At 42.3% G+C, this 17,011-nt stretch overlaps 1 protein-coding gene across 1 annotated transcript in view; it reads left to right on the forward strand.

Moving 5' to 3' along the window:
- tmem39a (transmembrane protein 39A) overlaps window positions 1–2,484 on the forward strand; it is a 56,375-nt gene extending 53,891 nt beyond the window's left edge. Inside the window, exon 9 of the mRNA XM_055644265.1 lies at window positions 2,221–2,484. Within this exon, the coding sequence (XP_055500240.1) occupies window positions 2,221–2,454 (234 nt within the window). The 3' untranslated portion in view covers window positions 2,455–2,484. The remainder of the gene's footprint in view (window positions 1–2,220) is intronic.
- Window positions 2,485–17,011: the final 14,527 nt, after the last annotated feature.

The raw sequence follows: 17,011 nt of genomic DNA on the forward strand, positions 1-17,011 counted from the left end.
CCACTTTGTGTTGGTCTATCACATAAAATCCCAATAAAATACATTTACGTTTGTGTTTGTAACGTGACAAAATGTGAAAAAAGTTCAAGGGGTATGAAAACTTTTGCAAGCCACTGTAGGTACATGTGACAAAGTATCGTTGAATCATGGAAACATTGAATTATTCTTGACTACAACGATCTTTCGGATACTATACCTTTAGATACAGCCCGTCAAGACTCCTTGCATAAGGGAACAGATTGGTATCCCTATATTCCTTGCATTTCCATGCACCTATCCAAAAGCCTCTTAAACACCTGTCGCATCTGCCTCTGCCACCACACCCAGGCAGCGTGTTCTAGACCAGTGCTTCTTAAACTACTTCAGTGTCATTCAACCTTGAGTCTTTATCACAAAATTTCATTCACCCTTGACTAAATGTTCTTATGTTTTTTGGTCATTTTCATCTTATTCTCTCTTGTGTATAATTTTATATAATTTATTTTGTCACATGAGCAAAAAACATAAATTAACTAATTTCTTAAGTGTTTATTTTATTCAACTTTTTGAACACCCTAAAAATATGTAAAGAAAACTAGGAGTGGGGAAAAAAAGTTAATTACCACTGGAGTTGGAAAATCATTCTATTAGAATGATTTAAAAAAAAACCATTCCAATGTTTAAACACTGGGTTTCAGTCCCATCCTACCCTTTCAACCTTTGATTATTGCAGTTTTTTTCTTGGAAAACTACCTCAAAAAACGATGGAGTATGCAATTTAATATATTACAATCCAACTAATAAATTTCTATAACTCTCCCCGACGAAAGCTCACAATACCACCAAATATCAACTTTGGTAGCTTAATTGCTACACAAAGTAAAGTAACAGTTCAACAGTTGCCTACGGCGATCCTCCAGTGTTGCTATTTATAAATTTATGATCCCACTGGCTCGTCTGGTCTTCCCTAAAAGGTTATATTACAGTAAACTTGGGAAATATCCTGCTACTTTGAAATTAGAAAACCGTAGGTAGAGAGAAAAAAAACATCAAATTTCCAGCTCCACTGCCATTAAAACCAATAAGAGCTTACTAACCACTTTAATGTCAATGCCTTTTTTAAGTATAGAAAAAAATATATAAATATCTGAATAAATTAAGTCATTCACCTTTCATTCACCCGTCTCGTTTCATCCACCCTTGGGTGAAAAGAACCATTCACCAGTTTAAGAAGCACTGTTCTAGACACCCACCAGTCTATTGTCCTGCACCTCCTTTTAAACTTTTCCCCTCTCACCTTGAAGATATATCCACTAATCTTTATCATTTCCATCCTGGGGAAAAGGTTCTGACTGTACCCTATCTATGCCTCTCATAATTGTATATATGTATATCGGAGCTCCTCTCAACCCCTTGTTTTCATCCAATGATGTTATATATGTATATTCGAGAGCCTCCTCTCAGCCTGCACCCCCAATTGTTTTCCAGAGACCTGCCTTCTCTCCAAAACAATCCAATGATGTAAATAACTTGGCCTCAACTTCTGTATAAAGAGACCATTAGATCCTTGTAGGAACACCGCTTAACTGCATTCTGGTGATGGAACAACTTGTGCATCTCTGCTTTTTGTTTGTTTCTATAAGATGCTCAAGATTTTGACTGGAGCATTTCAATGTTCTGCTTTTGTTATGTGCTCAGCCAGCTTTTCTTGTTATTTATAATTGTTATACCCAGGTACAGTCTTATTAATTTTAATAATATATAGATTAAAAAATTAAAATGTATGAAGTAAATGAGGTGGTCAGGCCCTTAAGCAGCTTATAAGATAACAATGTACCATTGACACAACAAGGAATGGTATGTGTAGCGGCATCTTTTCTGTCTGCAATAAGCACTGGTTGTACCCCTTCATTCAGTCAGGACAATACGGTAAAAGCAGAAAAGAATCAAAACGAGGAACTAATGATGCTGGTTTAAAAAAGAAGATACAAATTGCTGCAGTAACTCAGTAAGTCGGGCAGCATCTCATGAGAACATGGATAGGTAACATTTCAGGTTGAGACCATGCTTGGAATCCTCCTCGGAGGCCTGATGGAGGCAGATACGAGCCAGACCTGAAACGTTACCTTTCTATGTTTTCCTGATATCTGCCTGACCTGCTGAGTTACTCCAGCACTCTGTGTCTTCCACTGAAAAAGTTGAACTGATTATTATTATTATTATTTTTTGTCTTGTTTACAGTTTTTATTCCACAAGCCATTACGGATGCTGAATCTTCTCATCCTGATAGAAGGCAGCATGGTCCTGTATCAACTATACTCTCTGCTTCGGTCAGAAAAATGGAACCATATACTTTCCTTGGCTTTGATACTGTTTTGTAATTACTATGTCTTATTTAAACTTCTACGGGATCGGATCGTGCTTGGCAAAGCATATGCTTACCCTCTCGGTACTATTGGACTGAAATCTCATTAGGAGACCCCAACAGGGGGGGGGGGGGGGGGGGGGGGATTGGCGAGAAAGGATTTAAAGAAATTATTTTGATACGGTTTCTATTTTTCATGCAGTGTTTAAATATTTAAAATATTTTATATTTTGTATACTTGGATATTTTGAAGAGCTGTTCTCTGCATAAGCAAGTTGTATTTTTTGTCTACTTAGCGACTTCACGTGCTAAGTGTGTGCTTTGCTCCATACAACAAGTGCCATTTATAATTGCAATAATCAACGTGTAGTATTGATCAGAGGAATAAAGGATAATGATACAAGAAATCTTTTTGCTTTATCACCTGGAGGTCATTTTTAGGCTATTATCGTCAAAGCATTTACATGAATGGAACTCTTGTTTTCATAGTAAATGATTAGATTTATGGATGTTCAAATCTGAACTTATTTTAAGATATAGGGGTTTACAAAATGGTGTCTGAATAACGTCCATTCTCCAACTATTGTTTACATGATAGCACCTCTTCAAGACAAATGTATCAATAAAAATGAACATTCCTAATTTATGTGCCAAATCTATTAATTGGTTGGATTTTTAATAATGAACGTGAAGGGGGGACAATGCTTGCATTTTTTTAAACACTTTTCAATTTTGCTCAATATTTTTGCAAATTAATAATTAGACTAGTTTAGTTTGGCGATACAGCATGGAAAAAGGCCCTTCTGCCCACAGGGTCCATGCTGACCATCGATCACCTGTTCACACTGGTTCTATGTTATCCCACTTTCTCATCCACTCCTTACACACTTGGGGAAATTGACTTCTTCTTTCGTGTGGCGTGCACAGCCTAAAGCTGTTGGACAACTTGATCTATTTGATCTTCCGTTTGTGCACGTCGAGTTGATTGCATTAGTCGAAACAAGGAAACGTGAAGGTTGCAATCTTCCACCCCGGGGCAATTTACAAAGCGAATTAATGCACGTGTTTGGGGTGTGGAAGGAAACCGAAGCACCCGGAGGAAACCAATGTGGTCACACGGAAAACAAGCAAACTCCATGCAGCACCCAAGGTCAGGATCATACCAGGGTCTCCGGCGCTGTGAGGCACTCATGAGATTCATCCTCTCTTGGTTACTATCATAGCTCCAATTGAAGCCGAATTGCCGTCCATGAAATTGTGCACCACCAGACTCAGGAACAGCTTTTCCCCCTCTGTTGTCAGGCTTCTGAATGGTCCTTCCGTAAGCTAGGATATTGTCCGATTCATCTCTACCCCATTGTGAACATTGGACTGTGGCCCTGGAACCGTTGCGCTACAATGCTGAGAACTATATTCTGCACTGTATCTTCCCCTTTGCTCTACCTAGGAATAGGAATACTTTATTGTCATGTAAACTAGATTGGCAGGAGGGTGCGATCTTTTGCAGGACAGAGCCATGTGAGAGGCTAGAAGTTGGTATGGAGGGTGTTGTGGAAAAGGCTAGTGGACAGAATAGGCAAGAATGTTACAACATGTTGAGACTTTAAAAAATCAAGCCTGTAATTTATCCCATCGGATAAAGCATAAAAAAAACTTTAATTTGATACCTAATTCACTTTCATATCTTCAGTATTAAAAAAAGCTGTGGTCATTTTCATACTCGGAAATTAGCATCTTGTTCCCTATTGCTTTGCCATTGACTTAACACAAAAGCTGTGATTGAGGACAGTCAAAAGCCATAACTTTCTTAAAAAAATAAGAGAACTGAATGAAATTTTTGATTATAGATCGAAGCATTCTGAAACAAATATGAAACATCCTACTTAGATGACCCGAAATTAAAGCATTTAATTAGATAGTTACCTAGTTGTAGCTAATTACAAAATTGACTGTTGTGAAGGAAATAGTGATACACACCCAGACTGCCTTAAATTCAATAATGTGATATTCTCAAGATCAGAACTTTAATATTATTGTATTATATGCCGTAAGTCTGTAAACATACAGGTAAAGAAATTACAATTTTAGCAAATGACCAAGTCTTTATGGAGAAGATCAGTTGCTAGCTGGTACATTGGCATATCATAATCAGTAGCATCATCATATTCCTCAGATTGTAACCAATAAGCAACTCTGTACACCTTGTTTTTCCTCAACTTTTCAATTTTGGCATTGTAAACTACAGGTTTTTGCTCTTCAAACCACACATGACATGCCTTTCGGCCCACTACTTTCCCATTAAGAATGTCACATTTGGAGGAGTCCAAAGTAGGATAATCTCTGCAAGTGCTGTATAAATCAGTCTCTTTTGCTGGGCATTTGGATTGACAATTTTGCATTTCTTCTTCTGAGACATCTGTTTAAAATGTAAAGAAAAAAAAAACACTGAACAGCATTAACAGAAACAAGTTATTATTTGCAGATTTAGAAAAAAGGTAGAAATGATAAAGTTAAACGCTAAAACAAATAGTAAATACCCAGCAAAAAATTCATATTAATCAGTTTTGTCAAATCAATTATTCATCTAATCAATTAAATTCATCTAAATTCAATTACTAAATCTAAACATTATCCATTTCTTAAGAAGAGGCTAAAACTTTTAAATAGTCTCTATCCAAATAACAAATAACAAACTGATCCCATTCACACAATAATTCACAATATAGCATGATTTTTAAATCTCACTTTGTCATGAATTTATGCCAAATGGAAGGAATTTTTAATTCCCATAAAGGAATGTTTAATTCCCATAAATTAATCCAGAAACATCCACTTTCAAGATAATCAAAATCATTATTTTTTGCACAATACATCTGACTGAAACTACTGTGTATATTTAGTATGAAAATATTGATCATGGATAGACAATAACACAAAATATAGATGATTTAGATGTTCTTATGACATGATTGTGCAAAACAATAATGAATTTGATTATCTTGAGAGTGGATGTTTCTGGAATGTGATCGATTGGAATGTTGCCGTTGCCATTAATTTTAAGTCCCATCGGCAGGCAAGACATGGCCGATCGTATGTGGGCCTAAATAACATTTTTTGCACCATAAGATTAAAATGACACCACATTAAAAAGCAAGATAATATGTTAAATGAACTACATACCTTTTATTTGATGTTGCGATCCGTGATGTTGAAGGCGTTAGACGTTGCGTTTAACTTCAATGCAGCGACGCAATCGTCCAGCAATTTTTTTTTTTAACTGGGAAGAGAAGCCCAAACGTTTTTTCTTCATCAGCTACCAGCCCAAGGAAATCCCTCTCCGACAACCAATACAAACCTGCTTTTTAATCCCCCCCCCCCCCCCCACCCCAAAGCCTCCGGAATCATATGTACAGGCAGTGGCAGATCTGTAGCGCCGCGATGGTAGGTTTTGTAACAACGCTAGAATAGACAGGTGAAAAGCAGAGAGAGAGAGAGAGAGAGAGAGGAAGGAGGGTTGGTTTAAACTGCACGTATTTTAATGCAAGGGGCCTGACGGGTAAGACAGATGAGCTTAGGGCATGGATATTGTACTGGTTAAGGGAGGGGCAGGACTGGCAGCTCAATGTTCTGGGGTACAGGAGCTTCAGGAGAGACAGAGGTAAAGGAAAAAGAGGAGGGGGTGGGGTGCATTGTTGGTTAAGGAGGATGTTCAGAGGTAACATTACAGACCGTTCGTCTAGTGAGGCTAAATGGGTGGAGCTGAGGAACAAGAAAGGGTGTACTACAGACCCCCGAATAGTCAATGGGAATTCGAAGAACAAATGTGCCGGTACATTGCAGACAGCTGCAGGTCAAATATGGTTGGTGTAGTAGGGGATTTTAACTTTCCCAATGTAGACTGGGAAAATCATAGCGTGAAGGGTTTAGATGGGGTGCAATTCCTCAAAAGTGTTCAGGAGAGTTTTCTGAAGCAGTATACTGAAGCAGTATATTGAGAGGGCAACGCTGGATCTAGTATGGGGAAATTGGGAAGGGAAAGTGAATGAAGTGTTTGTGGAGGAGCCTTTTGAGGCCGGTGAGCATAACATCTGTAGTTGGTAAATTACTGGAGTGTATTTTGAGGGATAGGTTATACAGGGCAAGGGCTGAATAAGGATAGTCAGCATAGTTTTGTACATGGGAGGTCGTGTCTCACAAATTTGATTGATTTGTTTGAAGATGTGACCAAAAAGGCTAATGATGGCAGTTGTAAATGTTGTGTACGTGGACTTCAGTAAGGCATTTGACAAGGTTCCGCATGGTAGGCTGCTCTGGAAGGTTAGATCGCATGAGATCCAAGGAGAGATAGCTGAATGGATAGCAAATTGGCTCCATGGAAGGAAGCAGAGGGTGATGGTGGAAGGTTGCTTCTCAGACTGGAGGCCTGTGACTACTGGTGTGCCTCAGGGTTCGGTGCTGGGCCCGTTACTGTTTGTCATCTACATCAATGATTTGGATGAGAACATACAGGACAAGATTAACAAGTTTGCTGATGATACAAAAGTTAGTGGTTTTGCAGTTAGTGAAGATGGTTATGAACGATTGCAGCAGGATCTGGATCGATTGGCCAGGTGGACGGAGGAATGGTTGATGGAATTTAATACATCAGTTGTATAAGATGTTGGTGAGACTGTATTTAGAATATTGTGTTCAGTTCTGGGCACCATGTTGTAGGAAAGATATTGTCAAGCTTGAAAGGGTTCAGAGAAGATTTACGAGGATGTTGCCAGGACTAGGGTGGTTCTTCAGTCTGAAGAACGGTCTCCACCCAAAATGTCACCCATTCCTTCTCGCCAGAGATGCTGCCTCACCCGCTGAGTTACTCCAGCATTTTGTATCTACCTAGTAGGTATGAGCTATAGGGAGAGATTTGAGTAGGCTGGGTCTCTATTCCATGGAGTGCAGGAGGATGAAGGGTGATCTTATAGAGGTGTATAAGATCATGTGAGGAATAGATCAGGGTCTTTTGCCCTGAGTAGGGGAATCGAGGACCAGAGGACATAAGTTCAAGGTGAAGGGGAAAAGATTTAATAGGAATCCGAGGGGTAACTTTTTCACACAAAGGATGGTGGGTGTATGGAACAAGCTGCCAGAGGAGGCAGTTGAGGCTGGGTCTACCCCACGTTTAAGAAACAGACAGGTACATGGATAGGACAAGTTTGGAGGGATATTGACCAAGCGCAGGCAAGTGAGTCAACATTCCTCACTGTGATGGAAGGCAATAAAGTTCAGTCATCTTCCTCCTTTGTTCACCCGTGGTCAGGGCCTTTGAACCCTCTGTAGTTCACCGCTACCGACAGTCTGATGTCCAAAGCCCTCAAGTCGTAATGGTCGAAACTCTGGCGTCAGAATGGATTGGAACTCTCCGCGGCATGGAGCTCCCGAATCGTCCTCTTCTTACTGGTGACCGCGGCTTCACGGTGTTCCGTGGTCGGAGCCCTTTCACTGGGGTTCCTCGACAACGGATCGCCCGCTCCGCGATGTTAAAATCCGCTTGAAGCTCCGGGCCAGTCTCCAGGAAAGGCCGCACCACTCCACGTTGTAGGCCACAGGGGAGGACGGAGATGCGACATGGAGAAAAATTCACCGTCGAGGTAAGTAGCTAAAAAAAGTTTTCCCTGACCCCCCTCCCCACCCCCCCCACATAAAACATACCAAGAAACATTAAAATATTCTTTTAAGACATACTTAAAATAATATAAACAAAGAATGGACGAGACAGAATGTTGGCGAGGCGACTATTACAGGCGCCACCCGGTGGTAAACCCTGAAATCTCTATTCCTACTGCAACATTTCTTACTTTAACTATGATTCCCTTATCATACATTGTAATGGCGCAATTGTAATCATGTGTTGTCTTTCTGCTGACTGGATAGCACGATACAAAAGCTTTTCACATGACAATAAACTGAACTGAATCGGATTATTACCAACTTCCAGATGCCCTGGACAATCTGGGGTTGTCTGTATCTCAAGTTATTCTGAACGAATGCCCCAAGATTATTTCAAGTTCAGTAAAGACTCTATTACGGATCTCTGTCATGGATGTTGGTGAAAGAGGACAGACTTGTTGAACTTCACCACCAGACCGGTATGCCGACACCATCCCCGGCCCGCACAATCTCCACGGTTGCTGCCACCGCCTGTATTGCTGTATTGAGACCTTGGAGCTTTGTTGCTTAGGGCAGGTAAGGCTTTGCTTTAATGTTTCATCTGAATAAAGGCACCTCTCTCTCAGTGCAGTTCTTGCTTGGCCTAAATGTTATTGTTAGGTCTCCACACATGAAATGCTACCTGTGACACTTTGTTATAGCAGACAATCGGCAAGAACAGATACCATCCCCCACTCTGGTCTGTTCTAACAAGTGTTTACTGTGATGTCAGTGAGCAAAGCATCTTCCTCTGCTCCATCTGATTCCATCACTACACCATGCCAAATGTGACGGCAAAATATTCACACATCGATGTTGTTATGTCTCAACACACATTAATGGAGACTGAGTTTTGACCTTCAGGAAGTCTTTCCTTCATTCTAAACACAAGGAACAGCAGGTGCTGGTTTACAAAAAAAAAATTCAAAGTGCTTTTTTGCAGGTGCATGGTTCCTTGAAGGTGGATAAGGTGGTCAAAAAGGCTTTTGGCACATTGGTCTTCATCAGTCAGAGTATTGAGTATAGAAGTTGGGAAGCCATGTTGCAGTTGTATAAGACATTGATGAGGCCACATCTAGAGTTGTGTTCAGTTCTGGGCACCATGTTATAGAAAATACTCGACTAAGTGGGATCCGTTGGGTCCCATGTTCTCACGGGAGGGCTGGTCCCCTGACACAATATTCCACCTCTCCAATATTGGTGGCCAGTGGGGTGGGGGGGGGGGGGCTTTCTGGAGTACTGGTATGGGTTCTTGGGGTGGCAGCTCTGTCCCTCAAGCCTGATCTGCTGGCAGCTCACTCACGGCTGGTGGGCTGGCAGTTGACTCATGACTATTCCTTAAAATTCCATTTCAAGCAGGGTGCAAGTCCACCAAATTCAAATCCATGTTCCTACCATTTCAAGCAGGGTCCAAGGCCACCAAATTCAAGTGCAGTTTCTTACCACTATGAGCAGGGTGCAAGGCCACCAAATTCAAGTGCAGTTTCCAACCACTTCAAGCTGGATCCAAGGCCACCAAATTCAAATGCAGCTTCATACCATTTCATGCAGGGTGAAACCACCATAAAACCACACTCAAAACACAGTTCAGTAGACATTCAGTGTGTTCAGTTGATTCACAGCTCAGACAGAGTCATGACCTCTCCCTCCCCCATCATGCAGAGACTGAGCCACATCCACACTTCCGGGTTTTATACCCCTCCTTCTCCCACCGGAACAGGTGTGGCTTTCAGGGCGTGATTGGCAGGAGAGAGATTCTCAACATTTTTTAAACACTAATAACACTTTTATTTTTAATTGATGGGAAGAATTCTCTGCACCTGCTCAGCGGAGGGGGCACTGAGTAAGATGGCCAAAAATCACAGCCGTAAGTGTAGCATTTTATCTAAAATCAATATACAAGGAGGGCATATCATCCGAGGACGTACACTCCATTGAGGATAAATGGGAATCCTGTGGATAGGGTGAACTGTTTTAAATATCTGGGAGTCCACATCTCCGAGGATATGACATGGGCATCACACGCCTCAGCACTCGTGAGTAAGGCAAGGCAGCGCCTTTACCACCTCAGGCAATTGAGGAAATTCAGAGCGTCTCCGAGGATCCTCCAGTGCTTCTACGCAGCGGCGGTGGAAAGCATCTTGTCCGGGAATATTACCATCTGGTTTGGGAATTGCTCTGCCAAGGACAAGAAGGCTCTGCAGAGAGTAGTATGTTCAGCCGAACGCACTATGGGAACTGCACTTGCCCCCCTACAGGAACAATACATCAGGAGGTGCAACTCCAGAGCCAACAATATCATGAGAGACACCTTCCACCCATGCAACGGACTGTTCCAACTGCTACAGTCAGGCAAATGCCTCCGTTGCCATGTGGTGAGAACGGAGAGGTTGAGAAGGAGTTTCTTCCCAGAGGCCATTCGGTCTGTAAACGCCTATCTCACCAGGGACTAACTCTACCGAACGTTTTTCCTTCCATTATTTATTATGTAAAATAATATGTGTTTATGATTGTGTTTATAGTTTGTTTGGTTGTTTGTCTTTTTGCACAAAAGTCCGCGAGCATTGCCACTTTCATTTCACTGCACATCTCGTATGTGTATGTGACAAATAAACTTGGCTATACAGTGCAAACAGGAAGTGCATTTGCAGTAATGCCATTTAACTTCAAGCCAAAGCACCCAAGCCGCCAGTTGCAGTAAGTAGTGCCTTTCAACTTCAAACCAAAGCACCCAAGCCACCATTTGCAGTAAGTAGTGCCTATCAACTTCAAGCCAAAGCACCCAAGCCACCATTTGCAGTAAGTAGTGCCTTTCAACTTCAAGCCAAAGCACCTACGCCACCATTTGCAGTAAGTAGTGCCTTTCAACTTCATGCTACCATTTGCAATAAGTAGTGACTTTCAACTTCAAGCCAAAGCACCCAAGCCACCATTTGCAGTAAGACGTGCCTTTCAACTTCAAGCCAAACCACCCAAGCCACCATTTGCAGTAAGTTGTGCCTTTCAACTTCAAGCCAAAGCACCCAAGCCACCATTTGTAGTAAGTTGTGCCTTTCAACTTCAAGCCAAAGCAACCCAACCCACCATTTGCAGTAAGTAGTGCCTTTCAACCTCAAGCTAAAGCACCCAAGCCACCATTTGCAGTAAGTAGAGCCTTTCAACTTCAAGCCAAAGCACCCAAGCCACCATTTGCAGTAAGTAGTGCCTTTCAACTTTAAACCAGCTCCCAAGCCACCATTTGCAGTAAGTAGTGCCTTTCAACTTCAAGCCAAAGCTCCCAAGCCACCATTTGCAGTAAGTAGTGCCTTTCAACTTTAAACCAGCTCCCAAGCCACCATTTGCAGTAAGTAGTGCCTTTCAACTTCAAGCCAAAGCACCCAAGCCACCATTTGCAGTAAGTAGTGCCTTTCAACTGCATGCCACCATTTGCGGTAAGTAGTGCCCAGTAGTACTCAGTTGTGTAGACATTTGTTCAGTGTTATTCAGAGCTCAGAGAGATGTGACCCTTGGCTTCATCCATCTTGCAGAGACTTTGAGGCACACCACTTCCTGGTTTTATAGTCCCTCCGCCTCCCTCCAGCAGGTGCAGCAGAGAGAATGGAGATTTTTTTTAAACTTCAAGCCAAAGCACCCAAGCCACCATTTGCAGTAAGTAGTGCCTTTCAACTTCAAGCCAAAGCTCCCAAGCCACCATTTGCAGTAAATAGTACATTTCAACTTCAAGCCAAAGCTCCCAAGCCACCGTTTGCAGTAAATACTGCATTTTAACTTCAAGCCAAAGCACCCAAACAACCATTTGAAGGCAGTGCCTTTTTACTTCAAACAAACCATATTTTCATTTTCAAACCACATTAAGGGTACTCACAGTTGTGTAAACATGTGTTCAGTGTTATTCAGAGCTCAGAGAGATGTGACCCATGGGCTTCATCCATCTTGCAGAGACTGTGAGGCACACCACTTCCTGGTTTTATAGTCCCTCCCCCTCCCTCCAGCAGGTGCAGCAGAGAGAATGGAGATTATTTTTAAACTTCAAGCCAAAGCACCCAAGCCACCATTTGCAATAAGTAGTGCCTTTCAACTTCAAGCCAAAGCACCCAACCCACCATTTGCAGTAAGTAGTGCCTTTTAATTTCAAGCCAAAGCACCCAAGCGACCATTTGCAGTAAGTAGTGCCTTTCAATTTCAGGCACTTAAGCCACCATTTGCAGTAAGTTGTGCCATTCAACTTCAAGCCAAAGCACCCAAGCCACCATTTGCAGTAAGAAGTACCTTTCAACTTCAAGCGAAACCATCCGCCACCATTTGCAGTAAGTAGTGCCTTTCAACCAAGCCAAAGCTCCCAAGCCACCATTTGCAGTATGTAGTGCCTTTCAACTTCAAGCCAAACACCTAAGCCACCATTTGCAGTAAGTAGTGCCTTTCAACTTCAAGTCAAAGCACCCAAGCCACAATTTGAAATAAGCAGTGCCTTTCAACTTCAAGCCAAAGCACCCAAACAACCATTTGCAGGCAGTGCCTTTTTACTTCAAACAGACCATATTTTCATTTTCAAACCACATTAAGGGTACTCACTGTTGTGTAGACATTTGTTCAGTGTTATTCAGAGAGATGTGACCCTTGGCTTTATCCATCTTTCAGAGACTGTGTGAGGCACACCACGTCCTGGTTTTATAGTCCCTCCCCCTCCCTCCAGCAGGGGCAGCAGAGAGAATGGTGATTTTTTTTTAAACATTAATATCTCTCTGAATTATCATCGATGGGAAAAATCCTCCGTACCCGTAAGGTGGAGGGGGGCTCTGAGCGAGGTGGTGAAAAATGACGGCCGTAGGTGGCGACGTTCTGTCGGAAATTGCAGCCCAGTGGGCCAAAAGCAAGCAAGAGCAGAGATTTAGTAATATAGATGTTGTCAAGTGGGAAAGAGTACAAGAGAAAATTCACAAGGATGTTGCCAGGACAAGAGGGAGTGAGCAAAAGGGAGAGGTTGAGTAGGCTGGGTCTCTATTCCCTGGAGCGCAGGAGGATGAGGGGAGATCTTATAGAGGTATATAAAATCATGAGAGGGATAGATCGGGTAGATGCACAGAGTCTCTTGCCCGGAGTAGGTGAATCGAGGACCAGAGGACATAGGTTTAAGGTGAAGGGGAAAAGACTTAATAGGAATCTGAGGGGTAACTTTTTCACACAAAGGGCGGTGGGTGTATGGAATGTGCTGCCAGAGGAGGTAGTTGAGGCTGGGACTATCCCAGTATTTAAGAAACAGTTAGACAGGTACATGGATAGGACAGGTTTGGAGGGATATGGACCAAACGTGGGCAGGTGGGACTAGTGTAGCTGGGACATGTTGGTCAGTTGTGGGCAAGTTGGGCCGAAGGACCTGCTTCCACACTGTAACACTCTGACTCCATGACTCTATGCTGGAGTACCTCAGTGGGTCAGGCAGTATCTCTGGGGAACATGGATAGGTGACGTTTCAAGTCGGGACAGTTCCTTCAGACTAATATCTACATGTCTTCAAATTGCTTGGCAATGATCAACCATTGGGTATTAGCCAAAGATCAAAATGGTAATGTGAGCAAAGGCATTTGTTCTGGAAGAGAGCTACTACTGTTTATACATTCAATTATGATTACTACATTCCTCAATATTCCACCCTGTAAATTCAATGTCATTTATCAAAATTGTGTAAATATGCCAGTGCTGTTATTCCGATGGACCACCTAATGTCCATGTGAAGCATCGCCAGCTCTACTGCTGACCACTGCCTTATTTGTATGGCACTCACAGTCGGCACAGTCTTGGAGGACTGGAGGAGAGTGGCCTTTAGAGAGAATCCAGGGCGTGGTAAGAAATTGATATTTTTCAATGGATATTTTTAAGGCAGAGATGGATAGGTTTTTGATCAGTACGGGTGTCAGGGTTTATGGGGAGGAGAGTTTAGTTTATTGTCACATATACTGAGGTACAGTGAAAAGCTTTTGTTGCGTGCTGCTAACCAGTCAGAAGAAAGACAATACATGAATGAACGGCGGAGTAGACTTGATGGGCCGAGTGGCCTAATTCTGTTCCTATCACAAGTTTATGAACTGTGGGAGAGGATTCTTTGTGATGGGATTTACACTGACTTGGAGGTGAACGTTACTCCCGTAAGATGTTGTTTGGAGGGATAGAAAATATGGGCCAAACATGGACTGGTGGGACTAGTGTAGCTGGGATAAGTTGGCCGGTGTGGGCAAGTTGGGCCAAAGGGCCTGTTTTCACACTGTATCACTCAATGACTCTTTCACTCTTTGACTTTAAAATCTAGTAATACTATTAGTCATTTACTGTCATTCCATGAATGCTGAAAAACATGTTGCAGGGGCTGTGTGGGTGAGCTGAGAACTTGATTCCGCTGACTTTGTCTACTTTGGGGGACCTCATTGAAACTTGCCATATAGTGAAAGGCCTGGATAGAGTGGATGTGGAGAAGATGTTTCCACTAATTCCCCTAATTCGTAACTCGTGTAATTTATTAGCCAAGTATGTTTTGCAAAGTATAAAGAATTTGATTTGCCATACAGTAGCGATGTTACAAAACTTCAGCGGCGCTGCAGTTCTGCCACTGGCCGTGTGCGCGACTTTGCCACCTTTGAGGGGGGGGGGGGGAGGGTGCGGGATTAAAATGCCGTTTTCTCCTGCTTATCGGAGGCGGACTTCCTCGGGCTGCTAGCTGCTGAAGAACAATCGATCGGACTTCCGTTCCCGATTTTTTTAATTTATTTAATCGCGAGACAATTTAATAATTACATTAAAATAAAAAGCGACTTCTAACGCCCTCAACGCCTAGAACGTAACGGATCGCATGAACGTGAGAAAACAAAATGTAAGTCGTTTATTTTACATATAAACTTGTTTCTTTGGATGGCTTTAATCAAATTTTAAAATGCGAAAATGTGATTTGGGCCCCATACGAACCGGCAGTGTTTTTCCTGCCAATATGGGGTTCAAATTCACCGCAAATGCAATGTTCCAATCGATCGCGTTCCAGAAAAACCCACTCGCAAGATGATTTAAATGCTCTTTTTTTGGACAATCATGTCATAAGAGCATCTAAATCGTCCATATTTTGTGTTATTGTCTACCCATAGTCAATATTTTTATACTAAATATCAGTTTTAGTCCCATGTATTGTGCAAAAAAATAATAATTTGAATTATATTGAGTGGATGTTTCTAGATTAATTTATGGGAATTAAACATTAAATTCCTTCCATCTGGCATATAAATTCATGACAGTGAGATTTAAAAATCATGTCATATTGTGAATTCTTGTGTGAATGGGATTAGTTTGTTATTTGGATGCTTAGGCTATTTAAAAAATATATCCTTTTCTTAAGAAATGGAATCTACAGGACATTCTTAATGGGAAAGTAGTGGACAGAAAGGCATGTCATGTGTGGTTTGAAAAGCAAAAACTTGTAGTTTACAATGCCAAAATCAGAGGTTATGGAGAGAAGGCAGGAGAACGTGGTTAGGAGGGAAATATAGATCAGCCATGATTGAATGTTGGAGTAGACTTGATGGGTGAATGGCCTAATTCTGCTCCTATTAAGGTTGCCAACTCACTTCCAAATATGGGTCAAAAGGTCAAAATAAGGGCCAAATTCCCGACGGCATAAAGTACAGAAGAACCTTCGTCCAGTCACCACTGACTGGCTTAACCCAAGTCATTTTTGGTTCCCATTGCTTGTAATAGCTGCACAGTCTTTTCTTTTTTGCAGGTTTATCCATATCTGCACATGCCAAACCGACCGAACACCGGACGTTACTGAAACGTTTTGTTTTGGCAGGAATTGGCAAAATATAGTGTACAGCTGATGCGCATAAAGGTGCCTGCGATTGGATGACAGGTGAATCACTCATGGGTGACATCAACATCACATGCAACACGCATGCACGCTGTTGTATCAGATCTAGGATCTGTCTGTAAGCGTGGCCCTCTGGTGATTACAGAGTACACATGCTCATCGATTTACGATGCTTCGACTTACGATATTTCGATTTTACGATGGTGTAAAAACGATACACGTTCAGTAGAAACTGTATTTCTACTCATGGCAGTGTTAGTTTTGCGTTGATAATTTAAGCGGTAATGCTTAATTAAAATTGCTTTCCTGTGGTCTATTTAGATTTATGCCTGCTGTTGAGCAGACGCACTCACTCGCCTGAGCTGACTTGTTAGTATCTAACGCTAGCCTGTGCACTTTCTCTCCTATATGTCTTGATGTAAGGTCGATTGAGTCAGCAGTTTTGTATGCGAGGTACCTGAGCTGAGGCTATAGAAAGAGATAGAGATAGAGAGAAAGCGTGCAGTGGATACAAAAGAAGCGAGCTTCAGGACTGAAGAAGAGGTTGGCGTATGGCGAGATTTTGCAGGGAGATAAGAGAACCGCGTTAGCCTTTCCGTGAGAGGAAGCGACGCGGGAGGGACTTGTGAGGAATCTTGCAGGAGGCGAGATGGACATCGAACGGCAACAGATAGAAACATAGAAAATAGGTGCAGGAGTAGGCCATTCGGCCCTTCGAGCCTGCACCGCCATTCAATATGATCATGGCTGATCATCCAAATCAGTATCCTGTACCTGCCTTCTCTCCATACCCCCCGATCCCTTTAGCCACAAGGGCCACATCTAACTCCCTCTTAAATATAGCCAATGAACTGGCCTCAACTACCTTCTGTGGCAGAGAGTTCCACAGATTCACCACTCTCTGTGTGAATTTTTTTTCTCATCTCGTTCCTAAAATCGGGAATAATCTTCCTGCATCTAGCCTGTCCAACCCCTTAAGAATTTTGTAAGTTTCTATAAGATCCCCTCTCAATCTTCTATGATCTGATGAGCAGGTTGGTAAAATCTCAGAGCTGCTACCTGCTGTGACAATTCGCCATGTGTTTGCTCCTGTGGGGGCTGGCACTCGGGAGAGTTAAGAGGCGTCGGTG

The sequence above is a fragment of the Leucoraja erinacea genome, chromosome 13, assembly GCF_028641065.1.
Source record: "Leucoraja erinacea ecotype New England chromosome 13, Leri_hhj_1, whole genome shotgun sequence".
NCBI lineage: Eukaryota > Metazoa > Chordata > Chondrichthyes > Rajiformes > Rajidae > Leucoraja > Leucoraja erinaceus.